General features: G+C 42.2%; 1 protein-coding gene across 1 annotated transcript in view; it reads right to left on the reverse strand.

Moving 5' to 3' along the window:
* Positions 1-19,223, reverse strand: part of LOC311258669 (protein TANC1-like) — a 40,705-nt gene that overhangs the window by 2,332 nt on the left and 19,150 nt on the right. The window contains exons 10-28 of the mRNA XM_084355165.1: positions 18,360-18,487; positions 14,824-15,055; positions 13,834-14,000; positions 10,657-10,965; positions 7,372-7,572; positions 7,042-7,145; positions 6,829-6,937; positions 6,304-6,426; positions 5,414-5,650; positions 4,940-5,149; positions 4,639-4,720; positions 3,231-3,364; positions 3,026-3,149; positions 2,758-2,933; positions 2,021-2,153; positions 1,555-1,584; positions 1,380-1,471; positions 1,135-1,281; positions 23-123 (exon numbers count right to left, since the gene is read on the reverse strand). Of these exons, the coding sequence (XP_084211291.1) occupies positions 23-123; positions 1,135-1,281; positions 1,380-1,471; positions 1,555-1,584; positions 2,021-2,153; positions 2,758-2,933; positions 3,026-3,149; positions 3,231-3,364; positions 4,639-4,720; positions 4,940-5,149; positions 5,414-5,650; positions 6,304-6,426; positions 6,829-6,937; positions 7,042-7,145; positions 7,372-7,572; positions 10,657-10,965; positions 13,834-14,000; positions 14,824-15,055; positions 18,360-18,487 (2,839 nt within the window). The remainder of the gene's footprint in view (positions 1-22; positions 124-1,134; positions 1,282-1,379; positions 1,472-1,554; positions 1,585-2,020; positions 2,154-2,757; positions 2,934-3,025; positions 3,150-3,230; positions 3,365-4,638; positions 4,721-4,939; positions 5,150-5,413; positions 5,651-6,303; positions 6,427-6,828; positions 6,938-7,041; positions 7,146-7,371; positions 7,573-10,656; positions 10,966-13,833; positions 14,001-14,823; positions 15,056-18,359; positions 18,488-19,223) is intronic.

The following is a 19,223-nucleotide window of genomic DNA, read 5'->3' on the forward strand; positions in this document are numbered from 1 at the left end:
ACTTCATTTAATATGGTGGTACCTGCTACTCCTCTTGGCTCGTGCTCTGGCATAATACGCTTCGTAAGACCTGGGTTTGAGTTCCAGGGCTTTGGTTGCGAACTCTTCAGCTATGCCAAAATCCTGTGTTTTCAGATAAGAAAAGTGCATTTAAATGTTAGACGCAGCACAATCAAAAAAACAAAGCCATTGTATGATCAGCTGTGTGTTTAAGTGACTAGACTGGAAAGTGTTTGTTTTGCAGAAACGGTCTGAGCCAATTTCAATAAAAATAGTGTTTGTGTTCGCATCTTCATACGCGGATCAGAGGATCGAAGCTCGTTTAATGAGACAGAGCTCACGCTGCAATCATTTTTATTGACCGGAAAAGGAGAAGGAGAGGGAGAGAAACAGACAGAGAGCAGCTTGTTTTTCTGCAGGTTTTTACTGCGCTCATCGTCGCTCTCAGGTGAATATTTAATGACACCAACACATTGTGATTCTGTCCTTGAGAGGAAGGTCAAAATGGCAGCCTTGAATGTGAGATTGTGAACGTTGCTGCTGAATGTTTAATGACGGTATCATGTAGTCTCTCTGCTGGCCCTTACTGCCTGCATTCTGATATAATATGTGGATTTAGCCAGCCCACTCGCACGTCCACTGTAAATAACCCCCTGTAGAGACACAGAGAAAGAGAGTGCGCTTGGTCTGCCAGAGAGAGTGACCTTATCACATCACATTATCTGCTCCATTATTCATCGGCCACAGTGACCCTAAGGATGGCATTTTTACACAGTCTGTTAGGACGTCTGTCATCACCAGGGTGGGTTCCAAACTGGCTGCAGGCCACACACATCTATCTCCACACTAACAGCACACCGTTATTCACCATGTCACCACCTGCTTCCAGGTCTTACACGTACATTCTGTTTACCAGGGAGATGTGAAATCAGATCTGAAAAGCAGAGATATTTTTACAGTGAGCTATACCTCTGCTGACATTATCTTTTTATGCCGATACAGATAAATTATATATCTTAAGAAGGCATCTGCCTTGCCTTGCCTTGCCAGCCCTCCTGCCATCCCCTCAGCGCCTAATAAACCTACTGGTGCTAAATAGTGCATGAGCAGTTTGATAGAGCTGTGGGGCCTTACATTGGTTTTCCTGCGGCAGCGGGAAAGGTTTAGATAGAGGGAGACCCGCAGGTCTTTGAGCCCTTTCAGCTCCTCTCCTTGCCCCTCGCGAGGAAGCTTCCTCAGGGCGTACTGATAACGCTGGCCTGCCTCCTTCATACGTCCCTTCTGAGAAACACACAGAAAGAGGGGGGGGGAGATAATTGACAACCTGCAATGTTTTCTACACTCTCACAAGCCACTCTTTAACATTCATCATAACACACCTTGTAAAGCATGTTTCCTTCCTCCATCAGCTTCTGCAGCAGGATGAGGAGAATATCTGGTTTGGAGGAAGCCATAGCCCACGTAGCGTGACCTGATGGAGGGGTACAAATATTTATCTTTCTGTTATCTGTCTTGTTTGTCTCTTTTACTTTGTGTCTTACATAAATCATGTACCTGATCGATCATGTGGAGCCGTTCTATAGCCTTTCGGTTGATGGAGAGACGGAGAAAGAGAGAGAGGGGAGAAGAGGGAGTTAGAGAAGTGGATGTAAAACTGCAGGTGCTGCAGAATACTGAGTAACAGTATACTGTATGGGAGTAAAATAGCTGGTTATAGAGTAATAAATGCAGAGTGTGCAGCTGCAAAAGTATAGCACATAACACAAATCTATCCAAGTGAGCCGAGTCTTCATTGATTGGTTAAAGTCAGATAGAAATATGAATCCACTCTGGGAAGGGAGTTTAGTTAAAGAAGCGTTGATTCAACTTTATGCTCATTTTAGCGTCTGCGCTGCGGTTTGTGGAGCCGTTTAATGGTGTCGTATAATGTTCAATGGCTTGTGGAACATCTTGTTTGAATACAAAATGCCTAAAGGTGGGATTTACTACAGGGCTGTTATGATAGGCACGGTGTCTATACCCGTCTTGGATCCTTTCTTAAGCAGCGAGGCCACCAGGGCCGGGTTCTGGCAGCCAGCTGTCCGGTCTGAACCTCTGGTTCCGTTGTTGTCGGCTCTCTCCAGCACCGCTCCGTGTTCCACCAGGCAATGAACCTGGTCGTGCATAGAATAATAACAACATATATTTTAGATTTAAATTTAAGATTCGAGCAATTAAAAAGTTGTTTGATATTTTAATCATTAAGTTGATTACACACTATGCTTCACTACATTACCAACACAGCTGTCTGCTCCTTCCTTCACTGATGATTGAAGTTTTTAATCATTAGATATTTTTGATTACTGTCCCGCTGATAATTAGATTACATGAGTCACAAGTTTTCTACTCCACATGAACTCTGATTGCAAATTGACGTCCTGTGTTGTAGGTAAAGATGATAATTATAATTATTTTAGTAATTGTGATTTATTCCATTTGTCAAAAATAGCTAAAATGGTGTTGTTGTGAGTGAGAGATAATTATATTGTACTTTGCTAATCATCTTTTAATAATTATAATATTAAGCAACCTATTGCCAAGTGCACACTTCTATACCGAGGTCTATAAACTGCATCCCAACCACACAGGGAAAGGAAAATTCATATTTTTGTTCAGGAATATTTACAGAATATATATAAAAAAATATTTCAAATAAAGACCCCATTTATCTTTTCCATTATCAACACGATTTAATCTAAACAACAGCATGAAACCCACTGTATCTGCATCCCCGTTAAGGGCAGCTAGGTCGAGAGGAGTCCGTCCCTGTCTGTCTGGTTGGTTCAGGTCTGCGCCTGCCTCCACCAGAAGCTGCACGGCACCTTTCGGGCCCTTCATACAGGCCCAGCTAAGCGCAGTCAACCCCTCCTGATCAACAGAGGACAGAGAGGCACCTGCAACCACAAACGATACAAATATTGTTTTGCAATTCAAATACATTCAGAAAACATGATAAGTTATTAGTAGGGAAGGCGGGGACTCTGACCCTTCGACAGCAGGAGTTCTGCAGTGCTCAAATGGCCCTCACAGGCAGCCAGCATCAGTGCAGTGCGACCCAGCTTGTCGCTGACATTGATATCTGCACCTTGTTTTAGCAGCAACTCTACAATCTGGAAAAGAGAGATAAATTATCCCGAAAACTGTTTAAATAAAAAAAAAAAAAAACCCATGCCGGTCACCAGACTCCTCACCTGCGTGTGTCCATGTTTGGCGGCACTAAGCAGCGGGACCATCCCCCGGCGGTTGGGTATCTCCAAGTCTGGCTCTCGCTCCAGGAGGAACGCACACACCTCCATCCTCCCTCTCCCTGAAGCTGCGCTCAGCACTGACAGAGGGTCGGCACAGAGAGAGACGGCGAGGTGGAGAAGAAAATGTAATTGACACGTTTAGGAGAGAAGAAGCATGAGTGAGAAACGGAGAGATGGGTATTTCTATAATCTTTATGATTCTTGATTTCTTTACAAATCTAGATATCTGAGAACTAGCCATTGAAACTGATGAAAGACACCTGCACTTTCTCTTCCAAAACAAGAGCAAAGAAAATACAATCATTTCCAATCATAACTCCACACATTAGATAAATTGTACCCTCCTTAACCAGCCAGTGTTACTGTGACAAACGGCATTGGTCTTAAGCTAATTGAGCAGCTGGGGCAAGGTATTGATGTCATTTTCTAACCTCGTCTTAGTCCTCTTGATTAATGGCATCGTGTCTCATGTGACCACATGCTTCAGTGAACAAATCAATATGTATAATATTGCCTTTAAAGAGAAGTTATCGTCATATGTGAAACAAAAGTAGGTTTTGTTTGAGGTGACTTTTCACAGCTGCATAAAATAGCAACAGGGTAAGTGAAGCTGCTGCTTAAAATACACAAACTACACCAGGAGGATTATTATTGTTACGAAAGAGTATATTCAAAAACGTATGCACTGTCCCTGGTTGAGTAACATGCATCCTTTACTGATCATTTTATCTGTGCAAATGGACTGTAATCAAATCACGCTAACACTAAACATAAACATGAAACAAAGCCCTTGTAGTGTACATGCAAAGGTGAATGTTTCAGAGGGTATTTCATGCTCTCACTGTTTCTATCTCAGCACTGGAGGGGACTGTGTAATAGAATTACACTCTAATGGTGCTGCAGGCAGAGATACAGGCTTCATCCGACATGCTCTCAGGAAATGGACCTAACAGAATTCTGCAAGCTGCGCTATCGCATCTGTGATGGAGGTAAAAGTATTACAATTGAATAACAGCTGCTTTTTAGATGCTACAAATGTGGCAGGACAAGATATCCTGGGTGATAAATGTGATGCTTCATATCTGCCAAACATAAAAACTATTTACAATCGAATCAGCTGTTTCCTATCAACCATAGCATCCTAAAATCATAATAAGGAAATCTAGTGGGTAATATTCTGAGCCTTTCCAGCTCCATTCAAAGGTGAGTTAGCTGTTTAATATTTATTCATTGCACAGAGCTAAGATGTGCCCATGCAACCCTCGAGCCTCCGAGCCTGACTCTAGAACCACACTGATGGACAGAAAGAGGTGAGAAAGCTAAATTTATCTGACTGATAGGAGAAATGTACCCGTTTCTCCCCAGAGAGAGTCGTGAGCGTCCATCTGCACTGCCAGCTGTTCATCTTTCAAGTCCAGCAAGCTCTTCACCACCTGCAGGAAAACACAATTTACAGTCCTCTGTATTGTCGGCTTGCTGTGCATAAAGAAAACTAAAGCACCCAAAGACCTTGACCAGAGCAAACAGCAAACCGCATCCAATAAATCCTCTAAATCAAGCAAGAACAGGCACCGTTCTCTACCTAAAACAATCTGTTTCAACCAAGAGTTAAAGGTGCTTCATCATCATTAGGACCTTGAGCTGATTCATACCTGTGTGTGTCCAACGCTAGCTGCAGCTGTAACCGCCTGCTGTGCCGCCTGTTTTTTCCCAGTCACAGACCCATTGCCGTGATGCTGCTGTGGGTCGGTGGGGATCTCAGCTCCCCAATCCTGGCCCAGCAAGATGTTGATGATTTCAGCATGGCCCTTCAGTCCGGCATGGACAAGCGCACACTGGCCATTCTTATCAGCATGTCCCACCTGGCACAGAGGGGTACACAGAAGGACTTACAACACTGGTCCGAGCCGGTGCCTGTAATGCGCTGGCCTAGATTAGGCCTGTTTATGTCATCTGTCTCCCAGAATAGAACCCAAAACTGGTGTGAATGTGAAACCAGCGCTGTTCAGGATCACTGGTGTAAAGATACTGAGACACAGGGGGTTCTGTCACAGATTAAAACTGGATTTATCCATGGTAATTATGCTGGTCACGCCCACCAAATCCACATTGTCTGTGACACTGACCTTGGCCCCTTTCTTGCAGAGCAGGTTGACAATGTCGGCATGTCCTGCAGCAGCGGCCAGGCAGAGGGGTGTCATGCCATTGTCGGTTGTCCCTTCTATAGGAGAGCCATTTTCAAGCAGCAGAGCTACCATCTCCACATGCCCCAGATGGGCGTGGACGGCCAGAATGGGGGCGCGTCCTACCACCTCTGTACACCAGGTCACACTAGCGCCACCTAGCATCAAGAGTCGACTTACCTGCAGAATGAAAAAGATCAGCAAAATGTTTCTGAGTGTATACTTGGGTATGTTTTTTAAAGATGTAACGTGTTAAGATATGGCCACCTGTTGAAGTTAGCTCCAAAAATATATTACCAGAGTCACCGCTAACTGCTGCTCACTATACTCTTTGCTATGACTGTAGCAACCATGGATCTAACAATAAATATTTGGATACATCCTTGGGGCTTGGTAGTCACTAGCTACCATTATCTAGTTAGCTCAGTTAGCCGTGCAGCTAGTGGCCCTATTCGCTAACTACAGCCTGCCTGGACTGTGACCTCAGATCACAAGGGGAGTCATCTTTTACACCAAAATGGGAGAGCTTGTGAAACGTAGTGAACTTGCTGTTTGCATACTCCAGCTGTAACTGCAGGACTGTGGCCTCCTGAGGTAGAAAGTGTTATTACCAGACAGGAGCAAGGGCTAGCTGGTTAGCACGTTAACTTCAGTAGACATCTGAGCAACATAATATGTAGACATCTGTCACATCAACACTGTTGTTTCTTTATATTCATTTGATAATGTTGATAATAATAATAATGTAATTTTTTGAATGTTTTAATCCAAAAGTCTGGCCATATCTCACACATCGCACCTTTAATGTAGAGCACCTAATAAATAAATGTCACCTTGATGTTAGGAGTATAGAGGTTCCTCAGGGAGGCCAGCGCAGCGGACAGACTGTCTGTGCTGCAGTTCACCCACATGGCCTGAAGAACGCTGGAGGACACACCTGTCTTTTTACTCAGACCCTGTGAATGTGTGAGAGAGAAACAGAGAGACAGAGAGAGACAGAGAAAGAGAGGGATTACACTTGCTTAGTTGAGATCACTGGTGCAGAATTTAAATTGTATCCCAGGAGCACAATGGTATGTACAGAGTGCAAGCCATGCATGCAAACAGAACAATATTCACTGTGCAGTGGGCGTTTATCTATATGTGTAGTGCTAATGTGTGTGGGTGATGGGAGGGATACAGGTTCACGCTTGTATGTGTGTTTCTATGCTGTAGTGATATACAGTAAAGTGCAGGACCTTGTTTGCGTGAAGCCTTTGGGAATCGAGGGGCTCCAGAGGGGTTTACTGTAGGTACAATCAGTTCCAGTCGTACACCTACATAGCAAGTTACATACAGAGAATCACAGTTCCTGTTACCTTGAATATGTGAGCCTTGAGAATATGGTGTCCCAGTTCCATTGTCTGCTGCCGGTTCAGCTTGCCCTCCTGCCTGGAGAACATGAAGGCCAGGAGAGCATGGCCGCTCCTGTAATCACGTGTATACTGCTTATTAATCGGAAATGGCCTCTTTGCAAATAAAGATGTCTTGTTACACATGTTTTTCTTGGTATATTCACATCTTAGTCTCACCTAGGGTCACAGAGAAAGTCTGAGCTCTCTCCATCTGCTCTCCAAACCAGCCACTCCCTGAAGGAGGGATGACACAGCATCCGTGTGCCATCCCTGCGTCTCACCTGCAAACACAAATGATACAGAAGATTCTTAAATGGAAAGGCACAATTAATGGACATGATCCGCCTCCAGAGATAGATTGTCCATCAGAAAAGATTTCCTCTGAATCACGAGGTATGAAAGTGAAACTGATGTCCTTCGTGGCAAAACAAACACCACAGTCAAACCTCTGAAACAAAAGCTTTAAACATAATGTTCCCCTCCATGTAGTCATATCAAGAGTCTTACCATGAATCCAGTCAGGCTGTCTAATCTCTGCTGGAAGTCCTTCCATTCCAGCTCCCCCCTCACACTGCCTGCATTCAGTGCCCTGAACATTTGTTCATCAGTCAGCGGGTGCAGAGATGCCAGTGCCACATTTAGCACCGGAAGTATCCGTTCAAAGAGCTCTTTATCCGGAAAGCTCACACGACACATCAGCAGGTACACCTAACAGATATTCAGAAGTTAGCACAAGTCGTTAATGATGTTGTTGTCAGACTGTCAGGGATTTCCATTTTTCCTTAACCGATGACAAGTTAGAAAGTTAAGAAAATATGCAGCATTATATTAACAAAACCAACAACCCCACCAATGTAATTAGTCTGTCCATTTACGATTGCGTGAAGTTAACATATCAGTAAATTCAGTAGTTTTTTGGGTGTACAATATTTCTGTGTGCCATTTGAGTTCTTTATTATGTTGTCACATATTAAGTTGTAATATCAGTAGCTGACATCTCGTAGGCTTTTCTACACATCTGTGCTGGCCTGGCATGACTCGATTTGATTCGACAAGTCAGCCCATCGCGGCAGGGATCTGCATTTCCATTACAGCAACTCTAACTGATGACTCGCTTGTCTTGAGCAGTGGTCAAAGAAGCGGCTGAACATACTCGTCCTCCCCGCAGTACTATCGAAGAAAAGCTGCTAACAAAGTTCAGCTAATTTGACAAACACGTTTATTTCCTATGAATTCTTCACAACAAAAGCCCTCCGTTATTTAGTTATCTAAAAGCTTTTACAATGAGGCAGAAAAATCAGGAAATCTTAGGTTTTCACCAGCAGTAACTTAATCCGAAACAGCTAAAAGCAAACATGATGAAACAGAAAAACACAGCAGATATCTGAAAGCACGAACGGGGACACTGGAGAGAAACTAAACTTCAAACCACAGGGATTCAATAAGAAGCTGCCAAATTTCTGAGAGCTGAACACAGACACTTTTAAAAATGCCTTTCTCCCATGTTTCCTGCACAGACTTGAATTGAGTCTCGCAACACACGCTTGAGTTGACGTCACTGCAGCCTGCTTGGAGACAGGATGGGCGCACTTTGGCCCCTCTCCTGAGAAGGTCCATCCCGAGCTTGACTCGGTCCAACGCGGTGCAGTAAAACTGGTAATGGAAATGCAAATCATTGCGGCTCGGTTTGACTCGGCGCGGCCAAAAGTGCCAGTGGCAAAACCCCAATTATTGACCTTGGATTAGAAGGTAAACCATTTATTAAATCAATAACAACAATAGCAGTCCAGACATATCATAAGTCTGGTAATTAGGGATCATTTGGAGTTAATTCATTTGTTTAAATAGTTAAATTTGCTCTATTTTTCATACCGCACTAATGCACATTTTCTCGTATGTAACAGTTTCCGTTCACTCCCATCTTAAGCACACCTTTATCCACATCCATTATCCAATAATTGAATCATCCCATTTCCAGGCCTTTGTGTGTGTGTAATAACACTTGCTCATCTGTTGTCCTATTTTACACTGATGATTATGTAACATTAAAATGCGTCTGTCATTTACTTAGTCACTGTGGACTATTTTAAGCACTTTGTTTAAAGTGTTTGATCCTGTCATTTTTATCTTTTGTTGATCTGAATAGCGCGTGAGTACACTTTTTCCTCTTTTTAGTGAAAAACATGCCTGAACAACGGTTGTCGCTTGTGTACCTTGTGCAGGGATTTTATGGACATTTCAAGGTTAAACGTGTCCTTTTAGCTGAAGAGGATTAAACACTGTAGTTTACATAGCAGATGAACTGGTTACTTAATGAAATACACATTACTAACATTTTTTTGTCAGACATAATCAGACTACTACTTGGAGTGGTGGACTGTTGGACATTGCATTACCAGTGTTGCTAGGCAGTTTTGGGTCGCATTTTGTGGGGTTCAATGGGCAGGTGGGCCGGATTTGAGCTGGTTTACCGTGAGTGTGGCAGGTTTTGAAATAAATTACATTAAACTATATTAAGCATTCATTAGGCTAGTTAAGCAAACACATCCAGTCACTCAGCACAGCCCACCTGTGGCGTACCCTGTAAACACACATGAGCTGTAGTGTTTTTGCAAATTTGTATTTTCTTTGTAACAGAATCGTCTATGCTTCCAACATTACATCATTATTTGTTTGGCTTTTTGATAGCATGGGATTGTGTCCATCCTTCTCTCTCTTTATTTATCACGCTTTCTTTCCCTCTCTCTCTCTCCCTCCCTCTTTGTGTATGTGTGTGTGTGGCATAATGTCAATTTGTTGCAGTTTACCAAGTTAGATGAAACTGATCATTTTTGTTTTGTTTTGTTTCCTTTGTCTTTTCTTAATTTTTAAGGCAGAGGGCAGAAATGGAAAAAAACAATTATGATTTAATTGTACGATGGAGCCTCACTTTACACTTGTCACGTTTTATTATTATGCCATGTTGAAAAATTGTGATGAACCTCAATGCTGTTGCTATCATTCATGAATTAATATGTATTGTTTATCAATACTATTTGGGACTTTGTTTTCTTTATCAATTCGGTTGGATTTTGAGCAATTACTGGAAAACATCAAACAAATCTGGCAACAATGTGCATTAGCTGCTACGACAGTTCATTACTTTTGGCTAGGCATGTCGCAGATAACCGGTATCGAAAATAACTGTGATATTCAAAAAATGAAATGCTGATACTGTGTTCCTAATAGACGTGATAATATCGTGTAAATAATCCAGCACCTCCTAAATCTTTACTGTTTCTTTCTGTTCTCGCTTTGTTATAGTCGGTGGTGGTAATACACCTTAACACGGATTACCAACCACCATACAACAGAAAAACTGTTAGCTACGTAGCATGGATCTGGTGTGTGGCTGCAACTCATCATATAGAAACAACAGACATTTATGGTTACATACTCTCTTTCAAAACACAATAAACAAAGTCAAGAACATTTCTATATGTATATTTTGTTAGCTAATGTTAACTAATTCAGTTTTTCAGCTATTTCAACCATTTAGTAATCACGTTAGTTAACTATTTCAACTGTTTATCCATTACTTAACTGTTTAAACTCCTATTCTTGTTTGCTTCTTGTTTTTCTGCACTCTCAATCACAATCTGTGTTTTTATATAATCTTTACAAGATTAATCTTTACAAATAAGCTGAGCTTCAACGATCTTTCCACATAGCCCTGACAACCTAAAATACAAGCACGCCCCTGGGGCACAAATAGCCCTTGCTTGTTGTGAATCAATTCTCTCCGTGTCTGACCTCTGACAGCGAGACAGGCACCACCAGGTAGTTTCCTCCTTTTAGAGTCAGGTGGCCCTTGTGGAACAGATCCAGGGTCAGCTGAAGGTAGAGGATGGAGCCGTGGCTCCGTGTTGACAGGTGGCTGCTGAACTTGCTGAGGAGCAGCTGATCGGGGGCTGTGCCCGTTGGGGTGGTGACGTTAGCGGCGACCTGGGTGCTGCTGCTGACCCGGTGATGGATGTAGTCGCTCAGGTCAGCTCCCAGATCGCTGCTGTCTGGCAGGATGTCCAGAGAGATGCCAGAGAAGGGAAGGAGGGTAGTGATTTCCTGCAGGAGGAGAGCGCAGGTGAATCATGTGTGCTTGTTGGTAAAAACAGAAACCACATACAAGCACAAACACCTCAATATTAAAAGAATAGTAGGCAGCACGTCTGCGGTGCATTAGCTAAGGACAAATTAAAAGCACTAAAAACAAGACCCATTCCTCAGATGCTGTTGCCTCTGACTCACGCAGAGCCATGGGATACAGTACAGTAAATAGTGTGACAATGACTCAAGCTCCAACATTGCTCACAGGCATCTCTCAGAGTCACATTTCATCTCCCCTCTTGCCATCCTTAACTGCTCAACACCGGCCAAAACCAGCCATGAATGATAAATAAAAATCCATGTTATTGCGGCTCAGTTCCTCATTAACGACTGACATTTTAGTGCAACGACAAGTAATTGACTTGTGGTCGTGGACTGTGCTCCACTTAACCCTTTCTCAACTGTTTGTGAAATATTCAGGCTCTTATAAAACACTCTCTCTGAAACGGCTTTTAAAAAGGGGAAGGGTGATTGACGATCCAATCGGGAAGTGGGGTTACTGGGAGGGTGGTATAATAGCTGCATGCTTCATTTCAAATTTTGGTATTTAATGCTTGCTGACTTCAATGTATCACGAAGAAAATGACCTGAAATGTGTTTTGTGTATTCCCAAACACTAATCAAATTATGTAACCGGCTGGCTGGCTGTCAAGCTCCAGACTCCCAGCAGACTCCCAGTAGTATTACCATCTATTCAAGGCATAATCCTTGCAGCATTTGGAGGCTTGGCTTTGGCATGGGACAGATGCGTCTGCTGTTTGGTGGGATTACCAACCGGATTGAGAAAAAATACATCAGACTAGAGTGAGCAGTGCTGCCAAAAACCACAATGCCTATACCATGGCAGTAAAAGCACAACAGTGAACTACAGTGTGCATGCAGGGAACTAAGACCAAAAGAAACAGTTAGTGGGAATACCTTTGCAATTTGTGTAAGGTCATCCCGATACGTCAGAGATAAACAGAATATAATTTGTGATATTTAAAAATCACATGTAAAAAATGTCAAAGCAACATTTGCAACAGCTCTCAGAGACCAGACTTATTTTGGTAAAAAGAAGTTTCAATTAACATTGTTCACAATGAGATCTGTGAACTATCCAGAGACGTTTTGTCCTGAAATACCAAGCGACAATCTCCAGGGCTAAAATATGAAGCCAATGCAGAAAAACTTGAGGCGGGTTTCGAAGGCAAGTTAATCCCCATAGACCCTGAAGCTATTCTCCTCTATCATGACAACTTTCTGTGGGGTGAAATTTTATGTAACTCACTCGTTTAGGTTCTATTATGACTTAAAGTAACGCTTCATTAAAGGAATGGCTGCTTTTAGTGACAGCTAGCCACTAGCTGTCTTGCTAGCTGTCAGCAACAAGGTTTCATTATGTCCAAGTTAGGCGAAGTCAGGCGATGCCAAGATGGTGACAGCTTGAGCTTCACAATGGATCATCGGAAATCAATGAGTGACATCACAGGAGATTACGTCCATGTTTTATACGGCCTTTGGGAAATACACATCCAACTTTCTATTTCTATTACCCACTTAATCTTTAAGGGACTGCAGGGGCTGGAACACATCCCAGCAAACATTGAGATAGAGGTGGACACACTTAAACTGGACACAGTGCTGCCTGCAGCCTTAGTGCATATTTGCAACGTTGGCCAATCGTGGTACTGCAACAAAAAATCCTTTGGGCCTCAAAAGATATTTTTCCAGGTCACCTCATTATAAAATTTTTAGCCACGAAGGTTTTACATTTGCATCCAGAATGGCACTCAGTAGAGCGCATACCTCCGCCAAGGCCAAACAGTCTCCTTTAATTCAGTCAAGCCTAGTCCAATATCAAATAAAACACATCTAAATCTGCTAGATCTGCATTTTTATTTGGATATCATATATACCAGCCACCTAAATAGGACAGATTTTTTTTTCATCAACATTAATGCATTATTCTGTGAGAAACACCCTCACTCTCACAATATTAAAGGAACTGAGGAAAAAATACTGGATCCATCCCTTTATTCCGGATCCGCACCAACAACAAAAGGTGACAAACCAACCGACGAATGGACATGGCTGAACACTTCCTTGGTGGAGGAAGTCAATGGGAGACACGTGAAGAAAAACACTACAAACCCAACATATCTGCGTTTTATGACTTGTGATGAAGAAATGCCTCCAGAAAATGAAAGAACACACTTCAGAGAGGAGGTTAACGGCAGATTTTTTTCCCCAAATGACTGACAAGGCTCATAATATTGTGATCAAACGGGGCAGGTCCGACTGATTTCTGCTGACGAGACCGAACTAACACTGCCAACAGCAGCCTGAACAGGAGCCTTTCCTAAATCACTTGGGGGGGGGAAATCTGCCGTTAACCTCCTCTCTGAAGTGTTTTCTTTCATTTTGTGGAGGCTTGTCTTCATCAGAAGTCATACAGCGTACATAGGTTGGGTTTTAGTGTGTTTCTCCATGCATCTCCTATTGACTTCAATACAACTGTCACCAAAGTCTGGCGCCAAAGCAGAATTTGGTGACAATGATCTTTGGGCGGAGGTAAAACAAATGTGTGTGACATCGTCCCAGTCTAAAAATCTATTGGCTGAACAGCACTGAGTTGGCGGGGCCAAGAAGAGGAACATTAATGTACATATGCAGGGCTATCTTTAATTCCAGTATCAGGCATTGTATAAGTGTGGAAGCTAGAAGTGTGGCTAGATACAACTAGAGATAAATGAGAAATGTTAACTGTAATTTGGGTGAACCAACCCTTTTAAACAGGTGTGTTGTGGTTGTGGTAATGCTAAAGATGAAAATGATCTCACTTACCACCAGGCCTGTCCTCACTGTGACCACAAGCTTCAGCCAGAGTGGAAATTTGGAGATTATTTTGGTGATGAAAGTGGCAATGGTGTCCCCATAGTCTGGTTTGTGGAACTCTGCCTCATTAAGACTGTCAACCAATATGATGTAGTCTTCTTCGGGTAGCCTGCGCTCTGCATACACAAAGCAAAAATCAGAGAAAAAGAGGTCGAAGTGTGTTCAAAGACCAGATTTATTACATTAGCCAGAGAAAGATGGTATGATAGTTGTATCCAGAGCCTTTCATGGCTAGAAATAGGTGCATCTGTGTTTTCCAGCATAGGATTTGTTGAGAAAAGTACCCACTGTTGATATTGATTATATTCTGCTGAAAGGGGCCACAGGCCACTGTTGTTTATTAGCTCAAAACAGGACATATCCATCATGTTTCACATTATCTAAGCTGTCAATGCATCCCTGCAAGCCTGTGAGGACTCACACACTCAAGCACAAGGGCTCTCCATTTTTTTCCTAACCTGCTTAATAGTGATGGAGTAGACAAAACACTCCTCTGCTCAGACTGTGGAGGGCCTGGCCATAATAACACATCAATCTAGCTGACTGACTGTATCATGAGAAACTGAGCTGGCTAATATGTCCGTAACATTCACGCCCCCTCTGGAGTATTTTGTGACCTTGATATCCTGTGGGATGCTGATGATTCACCAGGGCAAAAATAACACTCATCATCGCCCTATGTAAATGACCGAACATCTGCTTCACACTCTACCGTGTTTCCAATCATTGACCTTAACTAGGGAAAATAATCTATGGGCCCATCACGGAGTCATTAATGGGCTATTTCACACAGGATATGGCAGTCGGCTCCCTAATTGCGGGGTGAAGGAAGCAGACAGTTTTCCACCTTAAAACTGATCCCTTTTTAAAATTTAAAAAGGTCTTTAAAGTTGAATATCACATTTTTCTTAAAGAGTGTGTGTGTGTAGACTTCATTACCCTTGCGCAGGCTGGCGATGGGCTCGAGGATACCCTTACGGAAGGCAGCGATGGGGTCTTGAACGCAGGATCGCAGGCTCAGTGTGTTTTGTAGGTGAGGCTCTTGTACCAGCAGCTCCCTGTATGGAGCGAGCTGTGGCGCTCTGGCCAACAGGGCGGCAACGCTGTGCACGAACTCCGGCACCAGGCAGGTGTAAGTGTTGTCAGCCTGACAGAAATGGTAGGCCACGACCTGAGAGGAGAACAAAGCAGGTTAAAAAAAATGAAAATTCACATATATATCTGTATTCTGCTCTAAACTCTTAGTGAACTGGATGGAAATGAAAGGGGAAATAGAAGAGATATAACAAAATAAATGATTTTTCTTTAAAAGCTGGAGGTGCTGAAATGAAAGGAATCCAATATGAATGTTAAGTTGGTCTGAAATGACGGAAAAAATGAGAAAGCTATTGGGAACGCCTGCACTTTTTAGATTTAAAAGCTCGTAGGTATTTGTCTACTGTGCAGATAGTGCTGGCTTCAGTATCTGGAAAAAGGATAAACCTTGCAGGACATCTGAGTATTGAATTTGAAACTATGTGCACCTCTATAGAGAGCCGCAACTAACGATTATTTTCATAGTCAATTCAATTAATTGAATAGTTGCGTGGTCTTTAAAATGTCAGGAAATGGTGAAAAATGTTAATCAGTGTTTCTCAAAGCCCAGCACGACATCCTTAAACGCCTTGTGTGTAGTGTACTGTCATGTCACTGAAAAAATTACTCAAACTGAGTATTCGACTCTCAAAACAATTGGCAATTAATTTAATAGTTGACAACTAAATGATAAACCGCTGTAGCTCTGCCTCAATGTATTCAGAATATGACCCGTTTGTTCACATTGTGGCAAACCTGAGTCAGGAAAAGTCAAGCTGCTTTAACGAGAAAATAATCAGCAGATTAATTGCAGTCTGACACAAAATAGTCGAAGATGAGCTCCACCTCAACCGACTACAACAGTTCAATCTATGCTTTTCTATTAATGCAACAACAATCTAATGACATACAATATCATAGTCACAGGGGCCTCACAATTTAAGTACATTTTCCTGATAATAGCATTTACAGCATCACAGAATTATATTAGTACTTTTACTTAAGTCAATGATCTGAATACTTTTCCCACTGCTGGTTATGACTGTAACAAGAGGTGCTGTGCTGCTTGATTAATGATATCAACTGAGTGAACTGTCAGATGGAGGGCGAGGGGGACAAATATCACTGCACAAGTTCAGATGCTGTTTGTACAGCATCTGTTCCGAGTACATTATCTGGTCATATCCCTATAAGGAAGACATAAAAAGACGAAAAACAATATATGAGACTAATAACGCTGAATATAAAAACAATAACAGTAACAATAAAATAACACCAGGATGTAAACACAGATATTTGCGGAAATCATTGAAGTAGCAGAGTCATAACTCAGTTTCCGCCCATGAAACTCAACAACAAGAGCTTAATTCAACGCATTACTGCAGAGTTTCTCCAAAATATATTCAGCAAATAGACAAGGTGGTGTATTCAGGCAGCAGGCTGAATAACAAACAAGAGTCTGAGAAATGACACACATCAATAATGATGAACAAAATCCTTAAATGCAAAAACACTGTGATAAATGGCAACTGTCTTACTGGATGATTAAAAGCTGTTCTGTAAACTTTAAATGCATTTTTGCAGGAAAATATATCTTCAGCAGTATTCACTCACTCACTCACTCACTCTTTATGGGGCTCAGAGGGGTCCCACCCTAAACCATGAGAGGCCATCATATGTAACGTTATGAATGATTTTACTTTTGAGCGAACATCCTCACCGTCATAAGTAGTCTGACTAGTTCCCATGGAAACTCTTATTGAGGCCAAGTTAGTAAATTTAGAAGCTTCCATGTCATCTACGTGATGCAATCAGCAGCATGTTCTACATGTGCCCGGAAAAAAGAGAGAGGAACACTCTGACATTAAAATCTCGTGTCACAAATGTGCAGCCCCACAGCTCTTTGAAAACGGCACTCCTGCTGATGTGTGTTTATCGCTTTGAACCAATCCCTCTTCAGTCTTTGGTGAAGGCTCTTAAAAGTCATAGCTCCCTTCAGTACTGTTTATCATGCCGTGGTTTATTACCCTACTCGCAAATATGGTGAGAGAAGAGAAGTGCAGGAATAAAAAAATCCAAGGCAATCAAAAGAGTCATAATAAGAAAGCTAAATCCAGGAGCACTTCTTTAATGTAAACATAATATCTTCCTTTTGTCTGTTTTAACTGCAGGTGAGTCAGCAGCCTGCTCAGCTACAGGATAAATAACAAGAGTCTTTATACAGAAGGGCATAGTGTGGTTATGTGTGTATTGTGTCTTTGTGAGTACCAAACCCAGTTTTTATTGTATTTTTTTATTTCAGTCCTTGACAGTGAACATCTTGCTCAGTAGTACTTGCTTCTTTAAAATGCTGTTTGGTGGGAATGTTTGTTTTTTGGCTTAACGTTGAAATGATAAGAGTTAAGTTAGGTATAGTTTGACATTTTTGGTATTTACACTTAGTTTAAGCTGCTGTAACCGTTGTTGTTGTTTTAGCTAACTTCTTGTCTGTTTTGCAGAGACATGGCAGCAAACAAGAGGATCCTGCTCTTTATGTAGTTCTCTATCCTGATTGGATAAAGTGGGCAGGGATACCAGAAAATGTCTTTTCTCTTTTACTGCATGAGCATAGTGAGAGACATGGGTTACAGACCAAACACTCTATAACAGTGATTACTGCTGGAAAATAGGGCTAATTAACTCTTATTTTAATTTGAAAAAAAAACCAAACACTTACAGCAGCTTTAAATATAAAAGCTACTAGCTAGCTGCTAGCTTAGCATAGCATAAAGACTAAAAACAAGTGGAAACAGCTTGCCTGGCTCTGTCCTCTAAAGATGAAAAATGGCTCATTGAAGCTTGACTTATGCTAGATTCATCAGCGAGGGTTGCGAGTGTCTTCAGGGCCAAAGTGACGTCACACAGTCAGAAACCATGCGGCGGGTTTTTGCCTGTTTGTTGCACCTCCAACATTTTCTAACTATGCGCACGTGAATGGGCAGAGAAAATTGAGAACTTTGAGGAGAATAGAAACCTGCACGTAGTATAAAAGTCCAAATGTTTCCTTGTCTCAATTCTGTTCATGTCCTCGCGACCATTCATGCGAGAAAGCCTGACTGAAGCCAAAGATTTTTTTAAGTGATTATTGATGCTATTTTTTTGGAGGTTTTCTAGGCAACATGCAGCAAAAGGCCACAGGTTGGAATCAAACCTGGGATATAGCCTCTGCAGGCTCTACCAACTGAGCTACTGGGTGTTTCATCACAATTGCAGTCTTTATGCTAAGCTAAGCTAACTGTCTCCTGGCTTTGCGTCATATTAAGCATTAGAACATGAAAGCGGTATTTATCTTCTCATTTAACTGTCAAAATGTCAAACTAGAGTATAGTGGTAGAAACGTGTGCATGTGTGTTTTGAGGTACCTTGGCAGCAAGGCATCTGACTGCCTCCTTCCTCTGTGCAGCACTATCGCCTGTTCCTGCGGCTGCACTCTGGTTGGGCTGGGAATCAGCTGGCTGTTTGGAGCCAGCTTTGCCCTGCCGATCAGCACCTGAACAGAGCAACAAAGCAACCACAACAAACGCAAAGCTGCCATTTACACTCGTTAGATGAAGTCTCTGGTGTAAGCTTGCGAATGTCAGGAGCGAAGTCTATGAAGAAACACAGTTAACTGCTGCGATTAATTAGTGCATCTGTAAGTAAGACTATGCAAAACCACATTAGATGGCAGCGTGAGAGTGCTGGATGACGTGTCTGGATTCCTGCACACCTCATGCTACACCCTCGGTTAAACGTAAATCAAAATGACAAGATACAGTACAGATATCAATGAATAATGCAATGATGCTGAAAAATGAATAGCACAGTATTCTTTTTGAACGCTATCTTAGTTTTGCTTTTTCTATGCTGCTTTCCCTCAGCCTGTAATCTTAACAATACTCATTTTTACACAACAGGAATAGGCTGAAAGAAGGTGAAAATCTGTATTTGTTGCCGTTCTCCTTCTTTATGACTCCAGGTGTGTCACAATTTATTCAGAAAACGAAATCACCAGCACTTCAGAGCGTGCATTTATAGTGCAATGAGCGGAATCTGGTTGTATGAGAGTTGTTCTCTTTTTTTTCCCCCAGACAAAAGTAGCATACCAGTGCCACTCATGATGAGAAAAAAACAACAATTTCAGTCCCCTTACACAACTGCAATCAGCAGCGAAACCTCAGGGGAGAACTTGAAAGGGAAGTGCGTGACCCAGTTACCAACTCCTTCCCAAAAAAAGTGATATTTCA

Source organism: Pagrus pagrus (assembly GCF_965226575.1).
Source record: "Pagrus pagrus genome assembly, chromosome: 1".
Classification (NCBI taxonomy): Eukaryota; Metazoa; Chordata; class Actinopteri; order Spariformes; family Sparidae; genus Pagrus; species Pagrus pagrus.